Genomic DNA, 19,089 nt, shown 5'->3' on the forward strand with positions numbered 1-19,089 from the left:
GTATTGAAATGCAACAGAACTTAATAAGCCATACTGAGAAAGACGGATACCATATGTTTTCACTCTTATGTGGATCCTGAGAAACTTAACAGAAACCCATGGGGGAGGGGAAGGAAAAAAAAGAAAAAAAAAAAAAAGAGGTTAGAGTGGGAGAGAGCCAAAGCATAAGAGACTCTTAAAAACAGAACAAACTGAGGGTTGATGGGGGGGGGGTGGGAGGGAGGGGAGGGTGGGTGATGGGTATTGAGGAGGGCATCTTTTGGGATGAGCACTGGGTGTTGTATGGAAACCAATTTGACAATAAACTTCATTAAAAAAATAAAAAATAAATAAATAAATAATAAAATAAAATAAAAGAAATGCAACAGAACTTTATATTGGTTTTTAGTTTGGTTTGACTTGATTTGGTTTCCTTTCCTAATGGTTTTTACTTCCTTTTTTTTTCCCTTAAATTCTTTATTGTCTTTATCTTTGTAATGTTTTAAACTTCTCTGGCCAACCCCTTTAAGAACCTAGCTTCAGGGGCATCTGGGTGGCTCATTCGGTTAAGCGTCCAACTTCGGCTCAGGTCATGATCTCACAGTTTGTGAGTTTGAGCCCCATGTCAGGCTCTGCACTGACAGCTCAGAGCCAGGAGTCTGTTTCAGATTCTGTGTCTCCCTCTCTTTCTGTGCCCCTCCCCCCCTCCCCCGCTTACTCTCTGTCACTCTCCCAAAAATAAAAAGTAAACATTTAAAAAAAAAAAAAAAAACTAGTTTCAGATAATTCATAAGTTTGAGGGTACTGGAAAATTAGAGGGCTACTTCCTGACTTGATACCTGAAATCAGGGTTAGATTTACTAGTTGTATGTTTACTTTAGGAAGTATTAGAACTATTTGATCTAAAATAGATGTTTATGTACTACCTAATATATTCTAATGTGTGTATATCACACTTCATGAATCATTGCAATAAATCATCATAATATTGTTCCTGGCCCCATCAAGATTAGGTTAATATTAGGTTCAGTATATCATTTTCAGTGGCGAGGGAGTAGGCATAGTTTAGAAAGCTTTTAGTCATCAGGTGGCCAAATTTAAGAAAACATCTTCGCATTTAAAGGGAAAATTCAGGGGCGCCTGGATGGCTTACCTAGTTAAGCATCTGACTTCGGCTCAGGTCATGATCTCACAGTTTATGGGTTCGAGCCCCACGTTGGGCTCTGTGCTGACAGCTCAGAGCCTGGAGCCTGCTTCCGATTCTGTGTCTCCCTCTCTCTCTGCCCCTCCCATGCTCACACTCTGTGTCTCTCTGTCTCTCAGTAATAAATAAATGTTAAAAAAAAAATTTTTTTTTAATAAAAAAAAAATTAAAGGAAAAATTCAGGGGCGCCTGGGTGGCTCATTTGGTCAAGCATCTGGCTCTTGATTGCAGCTCCGGTCATGATCTCACCATTCATGAGATCAAGCCCCATATCACACATGTGCCCTCTCTCCTGCTCACATGCATGCTCTGTCTCTCAAAATAAATAAAAAGTTTTTAAAAAATAAAAATAAAGGATAAAATTTGTGTGCTAGGAATGTCATTTGTACAGTTTCCCCTGTCATGCTACATTAAAGAAATACAACTGTATTTCTTTTAATATAACTTTCAACTTTTAAGATAATGTGGGTTGCAACAGGATTATTGTTGCATTTGATAAATTTGTGTTTATTCCTGATTAGTAAGTCCCACAAACTTTATGATTTTGAGGACTGGTTTTTTTTTAGCCTTTCTTTTTGTAAGAAGCTAATTACAGCTAAGGTTACTCCAAAGTTTTGTTTTTTGGTTTTTGGGTTTCATTGTTTTTTTATTAGAGAGGGAGAGAGAGAGAGAGAGAAGAAGCCAGGGGTGGGGCGGAGGAAGAGGGAAACAGAAGATCTGAAGCGGGCTCTGTGCTGACAGCAGAGAGCCTGGTGGCTCAAACTGGACACCATGAGGTCATGACCTGAGTTGAAGTCCGATGCTTAACCGACTGAGCCACCCAGGTACCCCTAAAGTTCCTTTTAAACGAATTCTTCCTATAGCAAGATATTAATTAGCTATTTTATTATTTTGACAGTCGAGTTGAACTGAAAAGATTATGTGAAATTTTCACAAGAATGTTTGCTGATCCTCACGGCAAGGTATGTTTTAGTATTTAAGATTATTTACTCCTATGGGATGTCATTTGTGTGCTGCAAAAAAAAGTAAAGTGATAGCAAAACACTGTAGGCCGTTTGCGTTTTATTATTGCTTCAAAGTGGTAATAATCTTTTCAAACACAATTGAAATTGTTTGATGTCATACATAATTTAGGAATTGTTCACTGGCAACCTTTTAAGCTTCTCCAAAGAGGAACTGTCTTAAGACTATATAAATTGAGGGACATAGTAACAAGCACAACTCACAGAATTAGTCAAACTGAATGTATTTGTATTACTAGAAACTTTTTACTGTTTATAAAAAAAAGAAATTGGGGTAAGTCAAAAAGAGACGTTTCTGTGAGCTTCTTACTGTTTTCTTCTTTTGCAAGGTTAACGTGAATATATTCTTAAAAGAGCAATTGTGTAGAAAAGAATTGCCATTAAATAACACAAAAGCACAAAATACAGTGTTGGCCACGGTTTCGTAGGAACAGTCAAAAAAGCATTTTATTTATTGAAGTAGTCCATAAAAATTTTCAGAACATTGTTTAATTTTTAATGTTGATTAAAACATACTTAATTTTAGGGGCGCCTGTCTGGCTCAGTCAGAGGAACATGTGACTCCCGATCTCGGGGTCGTGAGTTCAAGCCCTGTATTGGGTGTGGAGATTGCCAAAAAAAAAAAAGTTTTTAAACATACTTAATTTTAAATACTGAGGCATAATCTGCATGTGTATTGTGAAATTTTGGTTTACGTTGCAGGATAGTACTGTTATAAAACGTATTTGTTTATTCTGTTTTCAGTAATGTGTCTGACAGTGGTGAAACTTTAAGTATCTTTTTTTAGGTTACCAGTTGTCTACCTGAGAATTTCTAACCTAAGTGAGAGGGAGATGTGGAAGGGAAATTATAAGAAAAATATTAATGAATTTTGCTTTTTTTTTTTTTTTTTTTTTTTTTACTGTCTTCACGTTATTGTTGCGCATATCATTCTCATTTTTTTTCTATTTTCAAGATTTTCATTACTTGGAACGCTAAAGATAATGAAATCCCATTTTATACATAATAAAATCCAGCTGAAGGTGATAAATTGCTTCTACTTTAAAACAATTTTCAAAGATTATCCTCTATCGGAAGATACATTTATCTTATCCAAGAATACAAGATCCCATTAAAAACAAAGATTAAAAACACAGTTGGCAAGCAGTTTGTTTTAAAGTTCACAGCTTTCAGGGGCACCAGGCTGGCTCAACTGACAGAGCATGTGACTCTTGCCATCAGGGCCTTATATGAGTTCAAGCCTCATATTGGGTGTAGAGATTATAAGTACGTACGTACGTACGTACATACATACATACGTACATACAGCTTATAATTTTCAAGCTGGGCATGTAGATAACTGTACCATTGTATACTTATATTCCTACCACTAATTACAGCTGTAGGACTCCCTGTAATGCAAAAGTTCTATAAATCCTGAACAAATTGGTTGTTGAAATATTTTCTTGGCAATATAAACCAAAGGACAAGACAGTTGTGATCTGGATGGACCTGTTTTATAAATGATATTTTAATAATTATCTATACAGCCTTTAAAAACAGAATTTTAAAACATCTTCATTAAGTGGTAAAATTCTTGTCTACTGGAAGGTATAGGACCAGGGCTGGATTATTTCTCAAAGTCACAATTTTTTATTTTTCGTTAGGGCAATAATACAATTTAGTTGGATGCTAGGATTTATACAGTGATAAAGAGAACTGCTTTTTATTTTTTTATTTTTTTTTATTTTTTTTTTTATTTTTGGGACAGACAGAGACAGAGCATGAACGGGGGAGGGGCAGAGAGAGAGGGAGACACAGAATCGGAAACAGGCTCCAGGCTCCGAGCCATCGGCCCAGAGCCTGACGCGGGGCTCGAACTCACGGACCGCGAGATCGTGACCTGGCTGAAGTCGGACGCTTAACCGACTGCGCCACCCAGGCGCCCCGAGAACTGCTTTTTAAAAGAGGCTGTTAGAGACCAATAGGGAAATTGAGTTTGATGTTGGTAAAGGACCTGAACCGAGCACGTATGTTTGGCTTTCCTTAGTAGACTCAGAGAACCAGCTACAGTCCTCCCTAGAGTTGTGAGAAAGATGACTTTTTTGGGTTTTCTTCATCAGGTTTTATAACAGTATATAATTCTTACCCATCTGGTGTGTTTGATTAGGTTTTTTTTAGTTCAGCGAAGACTGATGGGAGGATTTTTATTCATTTGTTTCTGTTTGACTTTTGTTTGGTGATTGTCAGAGGCCCTGCCAGTAATGGAATTCATTGAGAATAGACTGGATGGGGCTCCTGGGTGGCTCAGTTGGTTGAGCATCCAACTCTTGATTTCAGCTCACGTCATGATCTGTGGTCTTGGGATCAAGCCCCACATCAGGCTGCACACTGCCCGGGGCACGGAGTCCTCTTGGCACTCTCTCTCCTTTCTCTCTGCTCCTCCCCTGCTCACATTGCCTCTCAATTAAAAAAAAGAAAAAAGAATACGCTGGATATGTCACCATACTGTGCTGAGTTTAAAATGTCAGGGTTTGATTTGAGCTTTTGCATTATATCCTGATATTATTAAAATAGCAGATTTCTCCCTCCCCATCTTACAAAGTACCATCAGCCCCGTCTTCAGGATCAGGCAATGGTTGTGGCTTTTCTTTCCAAATACAGTGTTTTTTTGGTTTTGTTTTCGTTTTGTTTTTTTAGAGAGAAAGCATGAGCTGGGAAGAGGGGCGGAGGGAGGGGAGCAGGGGAGAGAGTGAGAGAGAGCAAGAGCGAGAGCAAGAAAGTCTTAAGCAGGCTTCATGTTCAGCTTGGAGCCTAATGTGGGGCTCAGTCTCACGACCGTGTGATCATGACCTGAGCTCAAATCAAGAGTCAGCCGCTCAACCGACTGAGCCACCCACTCAAGTGCCCCGTTCCAAACACAGTTTTGTTCTTTATCAGTTGACCATTTTTTGCCCTGTAAAGGGCAAGATGGTAAATATTTGCATCCATATTGATCTCTGCCACCACTGCTCAACTCAGACATTATATAGCACAAAGGAATCTTTAGACAGTATGTAAGCAAATGAATGTGGCTGGGTTGCAACAAAACTTTATGAACCTTGAAATTTTAATTTTCGTGTGTCACAAAACTGCCTTTTTATGTAATACTAAAGGCCTACTTTTTTTTAAGTTATTTATTTTAAGAGAAGAGAGAGAGAGTGCACAAGTGAGCAGGGAGGGGCAGAGAGAGGGAAAGAGAATCCCAAGCAGGCTCCACCCTGTCAGCACAGAGCTCAATGCAAGGCTCAGTCCCATGAACCGTGAGATCATGACCTGAGCCAAAACCAAGAGTCAGACGCTTAACCGGCTGAGTCACCCAGGCACCCCACGAAATTGCCTTAAAAAAAAAAAGTTTTTTTTAACCATTTAAAATTGTAAAAACCATTGTGCAAACCATAGTTTGCTGATCCCTGTTTTTTATGCTTAATTCTTAAGTTATTGACACTGTAATAGAAACATAGGTTCAAGAACCTATCTGCTCGTGGAGCTCGTGGCACCTGGTTGGAGGTTAGGATTCTTGAAGGGAAACACTGTACCGGCCCCTGAGTGAAATCAGCTATGTGTATTCCTGCCATTCTCCACTACTGATCTGTGGTTTTTGTCTAGTGCTCAGTGCTATGTAGGAATCCTCCTCTTTGTCTTCTGTTCTCCATGGAGACCATGTCAAACAGTTTCTCTCCTCAGAACTGCAGCCCGTTCACCTCCCAACCTATCTTATGCCCTAAGCACGGTGTCCTGGCTTCCTAGCTTACCCAGAAAACGGAAGCCATCAAGCAGAAACTCCATTTCCTGCCTCCAGACCAGCCACTGTAACTACACATAAACTCATGCTTTCTACCTCTCCTCCGGTTGAAATAGAAGGAGGTGTCACCTTAGAGCTGTCGTTAGCCACATTAATAAGTATTCTATTTTTCGCTGAGATGGTCTTATCCTCTCGGCTTCCGGGGACTTCTCATAAATTCCAGTTTGCTGGTTGACATTCCTTTTTGCCTTTCAACTTTGCTGTCAGTTATTCACTGTGTCTTTTCTGTCATTCTGAGGAGCATGATGTGCCTGTTGTGTCCTAGCCGGTCTCTCTCGTACCCCTCGTCTTACGGCACCTCTCTCTCTGCTCGTTCTGCTGAGCATGGGTGTTGCTTCGATTCTTGCCCTAGGCTCTTGTCTTTAATTCTGTACCTTCTCTGAAGCTTACGTTACCACTGGCGGGAACCTGGTGACTCACAGATGTGCACTTCCAGCCCATATTTTCTCTTGCACGTAGTCTCCTGCCTCGTGGCCATCTTCAGCCTCAGAACTCCTGCGTTGCTTTATCTCGTCTCGTGAAATCACCGTTCCCTCGTTGCTCCGGGGAAGGATTTGGGCATCACTCTGGCAACTCCACTCACTCCTCGTTCAGCCTTCTGAACCTCTCTCTGCTCTCGCTGCTGACTCGGGGCAGAGCGGTCTGTTGCCTGTGGCACCTGCTCCACACCGCGTCCTTTGCACAGGAGACAGATCTTTTCTACCAGCTTAAAACCCTGCGGTGACTGCTCGCTGTCCCCAAGAAAACACCCAGACAGAGCCTATCGTTTTGCTGGTCGTCCCTTCCTCACTCTCACCCCAGCCTGGACTACATCCATGTCCCCAGAGGAGCCATGCACTTTTTTTCATAGCCTTGAAAAATGCCATCAGGGACATTTCTCTGTGTTCCTGAAACCTGGGTTAGCTCTCCACTCTGAACTGGAATCTCTTATCCATAACCTCAACTGTCCTGAAAGCTCACAGGGCAGAAACTCTCTGAAGAGTTGCCCCCAGAATGGGCCGCAGTGTTCGGGAGACATCTCATTCCATGAGCTTGGTTAGGTGGATTTTCCCATGTCTTTTTAGGTGGAAATCAACACTTCAGTCCTGTGTTCACACCTTCTGGGTATTACCCAGCTGCCATGATAAACGAGAGTTGTTCTCACGCCCAACACGATCCAGACTACCTGCTGTCCTCAGCAGAAACAGGATACTTAGAGAAACAGTTTGTGGGCAGCCCGGTCCACTTTCATATAGGATCTCCTTCTCCAGCCCCCAGAATGCTCCCCTCTTACATATTTCACGGTAAACACCCGAGTCCAACTAAAGTATCAGGTGAGCTCTGGTAAATGAGGCAGACACCCCAGAAAAGAAGGGCCAGAAAAGAGCACTCTCTGAATCCCGTGGAGGTAGACGCTGGGCAGGACTGGCAAATAGAGTTTGCAGGCTGAAGTTAGTTGATATGCCTATAACTTGCTACGCTTTTTTTTTTTTTTTTTTTTTTTTTTTTTTTTTTTTTACTTCAGATACCTAGAGTTGGGAATAAGTGATGATGTATGTATGACAGTAATTTAGAACAGAAGCTACAAATGTCTGATTTATTTTTTTTAATTTTTTTTTAACGTTTTATTTATTTTTGAGACAGAGAGAGACAGAGCATGAATGGGGGAGGGTCAGAGAGAGAGGGAGACACAGAATCCGAAACAGGCTCCAGGCTCCGAGCCGTCAGCACAGAGCCTGACGCGGGGCTCGAACTCACGGACTGTGAGATCATGACCTGAGCCGAAGTCGGACGCCCAACCGACTGAGCCACCCAGGTGCCCCTACAAATGTCTGATTTAAAGCCTGTTGATACTTTTCCAGAGAGAGAGAGAGCAACACGGTGACAAGTGTGGATCGCAGAGCTAGATCCTTAGGTGCAGATGTGCCTCAGCACTTACTGGCAGTCTGTGCCTTAGTTTCCTAACCTGTAAAATCAAGTTTTAATAGTAATGAATAGCTAATAATCAGTAGTACCTCGTAAGATTGTGAGGATATTTAAATGAGTTAATATATGTAAAGCCTTTAGAAAGCCAAGCACTCATGTAAGTTTTTCAAGACTAAATAAGTTTGAAAATTAAGGAGATCAGGGAAGATTTTTATTTGGACTGCTCTAGACTCATTTTTTCCCCTCAAACGTAAGGAGCGTCAGATGCTAGAAGTTATCTTACGTGTTCTGACATTTGTCTCTGAAGAGACTATTGGAAAAGAGCCACCTTCACCAAGGTGCATGATGTGAATTGGCATTTTATGGTCCGTCTAGTCCTACCTCTTGAGGTCCTATCTTTGAGTCTTGAATAGCTAGGGTAGGAGTTTAATCTGTGGCTACTAAAATGGACACACTTGAGTGCCCAGGTCACATCTGGTCTCTTAAAGAGTGTGCTAGGCAGCAGAGGTGTCCTAGGATCAGGACACCATAACAGACATCTTACCTGGGCAAGATTTAAAGTTGTGGCATAAACGGTTCCTTTTTATTTCCAGACAGCTGTGGTTGTTTTAAACCTTCACAGAAGTCACTTATGAACGTACTGCTTCTGAAGAGGAAAAGAGAAACTCTTGATGCTGTGCTTTGGACATAAATGCTGGCACTCTTCAGAAACGGGGGGCAGGTGGCTGTTAGTCTTAGATTCTTTCTAGAAGTTGAGCCTCAAGGATATTAGGGTCTGGAAAAGAAGTTGGTTTTCTGGTTTTTGGTTTTAAATTTCTTTTGCAAGGAAGTGAGGGAGAAACACAGGAAAAATCACATACTCTTCTCTCATACTATTCATTTAACTCTTATTTTAAAAACTACTTTGAGTTTATCACAAAACTTTGAAAAACATTTGTCACTTTTATTTTCTAAGTGTTTTTCTTCCATACAGGGACTTTGCATTGATGGCGACTAATTTGTGTGTTTTTCTTTTTTTTCTTTTTTTCTTTTTGCATGCTGTCCCCTGTGTTGGAACTCTCAATAGAGAGTAAGTTGGTTCAATATTTGTTGGAAACCTAACTTTACTGCATGACTGTGAAATTAACCCTTTTTCTCTATTTTCTCTCCCGAAGAGTTCATGCAGTGTTGGACCCTTTGCAATCCACGAAATGCTATTTGCAGTTATGCAAACTGTCATTCTGTTTGGAGATGTGCTTCTTAATCTACTAATTGATCTAATTTGATGATGTTCTTCTGTTCTGTATTTGATGACTGGCACACCTAAGACATAAGTGAGATTAAGAAAAGACCACCTCAACTGTAATAGCTCCAGTGGTCTAGTCGTTTTCTAGTAAATTACAGGTGTGAGATACGTGGAGTTATAAATCGATTCCACTGAAGGTTGGTTCCGTTGAATTATTTAAAAAAGTAATTCCCAAATTTTGCAATTACTAAAAAAATAATTAGTCCCAATCTCCCCATATATACTTTCTAATATTCTATAAATGTCATTCCATAAAAGCAAACAAAACAGTTTATGGAGCAGTGGGTCTCAAATTTCTTTTCTGAAATCAAATTTTTAACCCTAATATTAGCATATCTACTTTCCATTTTCTTCTTTAATTTTAGATAAGGTTATGGGAGGATATCAACATCTGGCAGTGAACTCTTTGTGATAAGGCAGCCACATAAGAAATTTTATGTGACATTCCCAATATATATTTTAGATCGATCGATCGATCGATCGATAGATACAGGCGTGTATGTTGTCACTTAGTAAGTACCACTGATAGGATGTATTTTGGAAAACAATAGTAGAATTCTCTGTGTGGAGTACTGTAGATAACATGTCTACTTTTTTGTGCATCTGTACTCTATCAAAAGAAATTTCTACCCAGGAGACTCAGAGAAGTCTTCTTAAAGAAAGTAGCAGTTCAGATCTTGTCAGGAACATAAACTTCGGCTATGGCAGCATGAGATGGTAGGGCCTCCTGGGAAGGACTGCCCTGAGTCCCGAGAAGTGGGAGATGTCGGGAAGTGTGTAGAAGAGAGAAAGAGGTTAACCTTGGCCGGGATGAAGGGAAGATCCTGTGCATCTTCCCTTGCCAATGAGAACAAAGGGCTGGCTACCAATTACAGGGTAAATTTCCACTTAATAGAAGATCCTTACTCTTTAAGGAACTTTTCCTACACGTTAATTGAACAACTTTTTACTCAGTCCTCAGCCTCTGGTAAACTGTGAGCTTGGTTCTAATTGGTAATGCACAACTATACAAAGACAGAGGCTTCATTCTCAAGTGTTCTATGTTTCAAATGGGAAGATAATATAAATACAGAAAAAGCTAAATAGCACCATAGAGCTAGTCCCACAACAGCTTCCGAGAAGGAAAGATCGGTGGCTATATCCTAAAGTGATCTGAGAAGCTCTTTGGCTGGGACATGAGTGGTAAACTTTGTAGTGAGTCACATGCTGTGTATAAATAGAGGAAGTATGGTTGGAAATCAGGAGTGTGGTGAGATGTGCTCAGGAACAGTAGACCGTATGTTGCCAGATAGTCTGAGATCAGTTTGGAGACTTAGAACCTTGTCTAAGCATTTGAGATGTTATTCTGCACACTGTTGTGTAGACAGTGGAGGGTTTTTTTTCTCTCAGAATGGTACCCGTCTGGAGGTGAGAAAGCAGGCACGCGTTGGCCTGCTGCCTGTCCTGTAGATAAAGTTGTATGGAGCACAGCTGTGCACACTCCTGTGCATACTGTCTGCAGCTGTGCTACAGTGGCAGAGTCGAGTAGTTGTGACAGACACCATATGGCCTACAAAGCCTAGAACGTGTACTCACCTGGCTTGTTCTAGAAATCCAGACCTGAGGTAGAAAGGCGTGGTGCCTAAAGTGATAGTGTGACGGACAGATTTGGAGAAGGCCTCAAGAGAACTGTTCTAGAGGTCATGGGGCCTAGTAGGCTAGATCAGAGAGGGTCTGTTAAGGTCACACTTTTGATGAAAAGAGAATCAGGAAGAAGACTAGCTCTTCGTCGCCACACATTTAGGATGGAGAAGCACAATGCCTGGCAACTAGAATGAAAGAAAGACGGGAAATAATGAGAGGAAAGCAGTGGAAGCTCCAGAATGGCCAAGCATACTAAGCTAGTGAAAAAGCTACTGCATTTCACGGTGAGAAGATGATTGGTGGGAGGGAAACTGAAGGGGAAATTCGTGAGACATTGTCTTCTGCAGCTGTAAGCAAGGGATTTAGATTGAGAATAAAAGAGTAAAGATAGTAGAGGGGAGAGAACAAGAATCCAGAATAGAAAGATTAGTCTTAAAGAGGAATAAAATTGGTTCTCCCTTGTAGAAACGATTATTAGAAGGGTGGCTGTAGAGGAAATCAAAGGGGGTGAGGGGATGTCAGTGGAGAATTTTATGTCGAATGACAGTAAAGTGAATGAGGTAAGTTATCTCATAATAGAGTGGATGGAACACAGTGGGAAACCTAGCGACTTAGCTCTAAGTCCCGATCCAACCATTCACTATGGAAGCCTTGGGCAAGTCATGTAATTTTCTGGTTCTCAGTTTCCTGAGAACCAGATAAAACGAGAGTTGACTTAGGCATTCTAATGTTAGCTTTGCTGTAGTGAAAGCTTAAAGTTGGAATCTTCAGGAAAAGAGGCAGGAGTTGAAACAAGATTAAAAGTGAATCAAAGAATTAGAGTGCTGTGCCTGGCAAAGCAGGTTTAAGGGGATGCACCGGAAGCCCCAGTGTGTAGTGTCTGCTGTAACTTCTGAGGTGTGGATACTCCCACCATGGCCGATTTCAGGCTACCAGCCAGCTTACAAAATTCCTGTACACTTAGCAGTCAGCTTTCTAGGCGAGTACCCACTGACTCCGGCACAGCACTGGACTGATTTGCCAGGTACCAGTAAGAGTGAGTACTAAGTTCGATACATGCATTTGCTCTAGAGTGGGTTTAGTGGGGTTCCTCAACTTTATGCCAGACTCTGAGGAGACAGCCAGCAGCTACTCGAGTCAGTGGGCCAAGTTTTACATCTAAGAGAAGCCAGGTTTTGGGGGAAGTGGGGTGGAAGTTAATGATTTTGCACTGTAAGCAAGAGCAGTGTTGAAGAGATAGGGCCTGGGGATCGGACGGTATTAGAAAATTTTAAGTAGTCATAGTTCCTGCTTTTATAATTAGAGTACATTTAAGCACAGAGCTAAGGTGTATTTTTTTCTAACTCGGGGTCAAATATGAAACCTTAGTTCTAATTCTGGTCACGAAAATCCTTCATTTTCTAACATAAGAGAAAAAATGGGAGTTCATGTATAACTGAATAACGGAAAGTCAATAATAAGATACATATTGAGCAAAACCGCGTAATTCCCAAATTAGCAAAGTTTTGAGATTAGTAACTTTTTTAAACTACAGTTTTTATGGTCTGTTGTGATTATAAGTTGTCTCATAATATAATGCCTGACGTTGTCCTAAGAGTTTTTTTCTTTACCTGGAAATAAATTCTCCACTATGGTGCTGAATTTCTTGTAGAGATATACCTTAGCGTCAGTCATTTTTCATAAGTATTTTCATGAGATGCATTACTTAAGAATATTAGCATTCCTTTCCTTCAATTTTTTTTATCTTATAAAGTTTTTTAAACTAGTAGATAAATACTGGAACCAAGTACAAAACCCATCAAAAGAAATGGAGACTAATAGCCATCTAGGATTTTTTTAGAAATCACTAAAATGAAGATGTAGAGTTGTGTCCTGAATTCATTTTATTTTAGGTACAGTTCTACTTATTCCAGATCAGTTAAAATTATGTTTGGGGAGGTTTTAATAAATAATAGATCTCATACCAAAAAAATGAGTGACAACTGACCTATTGAGAAATGTAGGAGTCTCCAATTAGCCCAATATGTCAGGATGTTCTTATATTTTAAGGTAGCTGTCAGCATAGTCCCCCTCTGATTAACTCAGTGCCACTCCTTCAAAGAGCTGAGTCCTGGTGAGGCTATCAGTAGGTAGTTCCTTGCCCGAAATTTCAGATTACCGCGGATTTCGGTTGAACCAGATTAAGCTATGGCATCATTGACATCATTAGGTGTGCCAGCCATTGTGGCCAAAGTTTCTTTACCAAGTGATGCTGCATGGAATAGCTAATTGTTGAACTTCGGCAGAAGTTGGATAACATTTCAAACGTACTCTTGTATCACAGAGTCCAATGAAAAGCAAGAGAGATTGTTTTTCCGCTTGGCTGCCAATCGCTGTGCCTCTGATTCCTGTATTCCCTTTCTATTTCGGTTTTGAATGAAGCATAGAGGTCAATATTTCCTCCTTTTTCTCTCCCCTTCCCCATTTACCCACCGTAGGTATTCAGCATGTTCTTGGAGACTCTAGTGGATTTCATACAAGTCCACAAAGATGATCTTCAAGATTGGTTGTTTGTACTGCTGACTCAACTCTTAAAAAAAATGGGTGCTGATTTGCTGGGGTCTGTTCAGGCAAAAGTTCAGAAAGCCCTTGATGTTACAAGGTAATAGTTTCTTCATCTATTTCCAGTTTATCCAGTAGTAATCAGGAGTGTTTAGTTTCTCTGTTTCGATTTCTGAGTCCTTTCAGCCCATTTATGCTGCATGGGCTTCATTTGAAAATTATTAATCATGCTCGTTCACATGATATATTTAATGCAACAATGGTCCTTAAATCAAACACTGCCTTTCTTATCTAAAACTGTCATGAACATTAGTTGAGTAACTCAGGGTCGTATTTTATCTTACTTAAGATATTCAAAATAGAGTTCAAGATCTTATTCAATCTAATGTAAAAAAAAAATATATTTCCTAAATTTAAAAAGAATGTTTTGTTATGCATTTAAACATTCAGCATCTTTCTTCAGATGTTGTTGAACCAGTGATCTGTTTCTACTTTCTTGTGTAGAGAGATTGTTGAGGTGAGTCTAAGAATTCAGATACTAGGTCTAGGGAGCCATTTCTGATCATGTCAACTTGCAGAATGTTCTGTTTACATGCACAGTTGAAGCAAGATAGACGGTTATTGCTGTAGTGTTGGTTTTTAAGCCCCGGTAGGGCATAGATTCAGATGTTCAGATTGTTCTGGGAACAGCTTGTGTGCTGCCCCACATAGACGGTATACCGCTCACAGACACTGCTTTGTGCGTGCTGAGTGAAGTGATGTTTTGGTAGTAAGCATAGTTTTCTGTTTAGTTTGCTAAATGTTTACTTGATTAATTTTTGTTCTGCTTTGTTCTTTCCTTATTTCAGAGAATCTTTTCCAAATGATCTTCAATTCAATATTCTAATGAGATTTACAGTTGATCAGACCCAAACACCAAGCTTGAAGGTAAAAATTTGCAGTCTTTCGAAGACACTGTAAGGAATTAAAGCGTTTTGTTAATAATGTTGACGTTTATATTTCTGTCTAATAAGAAGCTGTTCCATCAGTGGATTTTGTTTTATAAACTTTCAGACACTCAAGCCAGCGCTTCGGGACCAGCTTCACTCTTTTTGGAGCTCCAAGGTTTTTTTGTTTTTGTTTTAATCTGCATTATTTCTTTTCTTGACTCTCTTTAAAAACGCTGCCGTGTTTCAGAGAATGTTTGTGTGCATCTGTTTTCAACTACTAACCTCTGTAAGCCTCACTTTAAGCATGCACAGATTTTGTTTCAAATGTGGCTCAAATGCCAGACTGTCTCTGGGAGAAGCTTCCTGGGGATCTCCATTTAGAAGGCAGCACAAGTATGGCCGTCTAACTCTAAGCTGGTAACGCAGACTCGTTCTATAAAGTCCTCTCTCATCTTATGTTTGTGATTTCCCAGTTGTTTTTTTTAAGTGTAGAAGTTTGAATAGGTATTTTGGGCAAACTGTCAGTTTTGCCTATGTATTTATTCTAGTAAACAAAAAATTTTAAGTTTAATCTCACTGCTGTTCTCCAGTTCTCTTTAACTGAAACGATAACTTTTTTCTTCTTTGTGCAATGTGATATTTCTAATGTGTGCATAAAATTTAGAGTCGGGGTTAACTTTCTCAATTGCTATTAGCACACATTTTCTAGTTAACTTATGTGAAAACGAGGTGGATTCCAATTTGTGACTTAAACATAAAAGAAAAAATAATAAAGAAACCCCTAAATTCTTTAGTAGGGATGTTTTCTTAGTTTTATTAAATGAGATTAAAGTCAGGGAAATAACAAGCATATGTGCATTTAAAAGCCTTACGTTTTTCTGCTCTCTTCTGCACGAAATATATTTCTACAAGCATTGTTGCCAATGATCAATTTTCCTTTAAGTTTCTGAATATGATTTTGCCTTAAAATTCACAATTATGTTTGTTACCAGGGTTGACTTAGACTCGACATAATGTTAATTTCTCAGCTGCTTTATGAAAGGGATTCTGTCTGTTTTGACTTTAAAACGTGACCTACAGGAGAATAATTTACTTGATATTATTGATAAATACGTTTTGAATTCATTCTCTGTTCTAGCCATTGTGCAAGGCACTCCTAGGAATATAAAACTTACAATTTCTTATCATTATTATAATGCATGATAAACTGTAGTAAGGATTATGATTTAGGTACCAGGGAGTAGGCACTCAAGTGCTGTAGAAAATATACGCAGAGATTTTTCATGGGGCCGCGGAAAGGGAGGTCTAAACCGTTAGCTTAAGAAATAAGGGTCATAGGGGAGTTCGGGGAGAGAATAAAGTTGCTACATGCCTAAAGAAAAACAGTGGGAAACAAGACTAATTAAAATTTGCTTTCCTATTGGGAAACATAGTGGGTACTGGAGTTACAGACTAAATCTGTAAAAGCCATTATCTATATGGCTTTTATATCTTATGTTCTATATACATGTATTATAGATTATATACACACACGTATGCAGGCAACGTTGTAGGGGAAAATCACTCTAAAACTCCTAAACTGATACTTGAAGATAACAAGGAAAAGTTAAATTGGAGCCATACCTTAGGCCAAAAATAAAAGTAACTTTAAATTGGGTGACAGATTAAGATTAAAACACTGAACAGGTTATAGAGAAAACAGGTTATACGCAAACAACTTGTGTATGAGGTCTATAAAATTCTTTATTGATAAAAAATGATGGATCTTTCAGATAAAAGAGAAAATTTATTTCTCACAGTCATGTGGTTAAATGTCAGAAAAGAAGCAATAGAATAGGGGGAAATAGCAATACAGAGTGATTCTGAGTAATATTAAAAAGAATGATTTTGGTGATCTTTTTCTGGGTTTCACAGATATGTTGTAAAGTTAAACACACTTGAGCAGCTAGATTATTTTTCCTTCTCTGAATGCATGTTTGTGTTATTAAAATTCCAGACTGTGTATATAAACTCGTGAAATATCCTACTTAAATCTAAACCTTCAACTGATTATTATGTGTGTATTGTGGTTATTTTGCCTAGTAGGATTATAAACGCACCTCCTCTGTGAAGCCCTTGAAAGCTTACGTGTCTCTGTAAATTGCTAAGACACTGCACTAGTTGAATCTCACGTAGAACAAATAAATATATTCAGTTATTGGTGGTAGCAAGTTGAAGACGACGACATTGATGTTCATTCTTTGATTCACTGTAGTTGCTGTTCCGTTGTTCACACTGAGAGGTGACACGGCTTTGGGAATCCAGAATATTTATCGGGCTTGCTACTGCAAAATCAATCATAAGCCTCTTTCCCTCTCCACTGTACATTTTACCTGGACAGATGACGGATTAACTCTCAGATTTTTTCTCAATACATCTAAAAGTTATAGTTACTTCTTAAAATGTATTCATTTTGAGGCGCGCCTGAGTGGCTCAGTCCGTTGAGCATCTGACTTCAGTTCCTGTCACGATCTTGAGGTTTGTGAGTTCGAGCCCTGCATCAGGCTCACTGCTGTCGGCTCAGAGCCCGCTTCAGATCCTCTATCCGCCCCCCGCCCCCCCCGCCCCCGCCGCCCCTGTTCACACTTGCACGTGCTCTCTCTCTCTCTCTCTCTCTCTCTCTCTCAAAAATGAATAAACATATTAAAAAAGTTTTAAAACTTTAATCGTTTTGAAATGAAGAATGTAATCTGATCCCCCCCCTTTTTTTCAACTGGAAGCCAAAGGGGGAAAACGTGCAAGAGTCAGAACCTTATATTAACACTTTGCTTCCTTTACATAAAACTTGGCACGGTACCTCCCGAAGACCTTATTTGGGTTTAGGGAGACAAGTAACGTCTTAAGATCAATAACAAGGGGAGACAGAACATTGAAAACCTGATTATCTTCGTCTTTGGCAGTATTTTTTCAATGTTGCTGTTTTAATCATACACGCCTTCCTTTATCTAAGTCAGCAAGTGGGTGTTTAGTATGTTGCTCTACGTAACACCTGCTCTATCCAGCTGTGCGGTTTGCCAGCTGCCACTTCTAAACCGCACTAGCAGAGTCTTTCAGAGTCCTTGTCTAGAACCGCTAGGGTGTTAGAAGATGTGACTTCTCGAAGTTTTTCTCAGCCGGTGCTTCTGCCCTCGCATCCCTGAGAGAACGGCGGTAATTGAACAGCGGCTCACTCTAAGGATGACGAAGGCTGAGCCTAGGAAGAAGCATGTACGCTCTGCCCCACCTGATTTTGAAGCCTGCATTTGGCCACACCCCCACCTGTACCAGGCACCCAAACCTCAGGAATTACAAAGAGATGTTGTCTTTGCTCCAGCGGTCCTTGTGTAAAACTTCTTTGTGACACTTCTCTTGAAAGGTGGTTCTGGATCTCATGGGGTGAACGTTACTGTATGTTTGGCAGAAAAACCTGTGTTGCCCACCTTGATTACTTACTTGGTTTATGATACCTTATTTCCAGAATACTTTGGTTCATTTCCCCAAAAGCCAAATTACACTTAATTTATAAAGACTGGCTCCCAGGGAAATGTAGACAAGAGTCAGCTGTAAGCTCTGAACGCCGACTCAAGGAGAAGGGTATAATCTTGTCAAGAGAGTCTTCAGCAGTTCAGACACAGGGAATGAAACACCTGGGATTTAAAAGTTCTGCTATATGTGAAAACAAAAATCCACATTTCCATGTATTTGTGCCTCAGGTATGTAGGTGGTTATGTAATTTCTTTTTTGTTATTGTTGACGTTTCGTTTCGTATTGGTTGGAAAAATAATCGCCTGATTGCTTTTGAAGTGTAGTCAGTATCCCTCAGTGACCGTCTGGTTGTCCTCTCTCATTTGCTTACCTCTGCAGGTGAAGGTTGCTATCCTTAAATACATAGAAACTCTGGCCAAGCAGATGGATCCAGGAGATTTTATAAATTCCAGTGAAACTCGCCTGGCAGTGTCTCGGGTCATCACTTGGACAACAGAACCCAAAAGTTCTGACGTTCGGAAGGTATGTTTTAACGTAAGATTTAGAAGGTAAATTAGAAAAACAAGTCAGTCATTTTGGATTGCCAACAAAGGGAATTAATATTTCTGGACGTTACCGGTTAGTATTGATTTATTTACTTGGTGATATGAAGACTTGTTTTTTTAATCTTCTCTTTTAAATGATTTAAAATTTTATCCAGTTAATAGGAGTATAGTTTTCAAACTGAGAATAAGAAACCAACTCTCATTGCCACAGTCCTCCCAACCTCTAATCTTGTAACCATTCAAAATATAGTTGGCCCTTTTTGGTATCCAAAATACATAAAGAACTACAGAACTCAACATCTAAAAACAAATAGTCCAATTTTCAAAATGAGCAGAAGACATGAACAGACATTTCTCTAAAGAAGACATACAGATGGCAGGCAAACACATGGAAAGATGCTCAACATCACTCATTATCAAGGAAATGCAAATCAAAACCACAGTGAGTTGTCGCTTTACATCTGTCAGAATGGCTAAAATCAAAAACACAGGAGACAATAAGCATTAGTGGGGATGTAGAGACTAAAGAACCCTCTTGCTTGGCTTGTGGGAATGCAAATTGGTGCAGCCACTCTGGGAGACAGTATGGAGGCTCCTCAAATAATTAAAAATAGAACAACTACCCTGTGACCTAAGAATTGCGCTATTAGGTATTTACCCCAAAAATACAAGAACACTAATTCAAAGGGATACATTTACCCCTATGTTTATAGCAGCATTATTTACAAT

General features: G+C 39.7%; 1 protein-coding gene across 50 annotated transcripts in view; it reads left to right on the top strand.

The window, feature by feature from the left end:
* CLASP2 (cytoplasmic linker associated protein 2) overlaps positions 1-19,089 on the top strand; it is a 183,918-nt gene that overhangs the window by 126,793 nt on the left and 38,036 nt on the right. For 29 of the 50 annotated variants that reach the window (XM_058729227.1, XM_058729231.1, XM_058729228.1 and 26 more), the window contains 4 exons: positions 2,082-2,145; positions 13,319-13,482; positions 14,231-14,309; positions 18,194-18,337. In XM_058729227.1, the coding sequence (XP_058585210.1) occupies positions 2,082-2,145; positions 13,319-13,482; positions 14,231-14,309; positions 18,194-18,337 (451 nt within the window). Of the gene's footprint in view, positions 1-2,081; positions 2,146-13,318; positions 13,483-14,230; positions 14,310-14,435; positions 14,487-18,193; positions 18,338-19,089 lie in introns of all 50 variants that reach the window. The other 21 variants (XM_058729221.1, XM_058729225.1, XM_058729223.1 and 18 more) reach the window with 1 other exon arrangement.

The sequence above is a fragment of the Neofelis nebulosa genome, chromosome 5 (genome assembly GCF_028018385.1).
Source record: "Neofelis nebulosa isolate mNeoNeb1 chromosome 5, mNeoNeb1.pri, whole genome shotgun sequence".
Taxonomy (NCBI): Eukaryota; Metazoa; Chordata; class Mammalia; order Carnivora; family Felidae; genus Neofelis; species Neofelis nebulosa.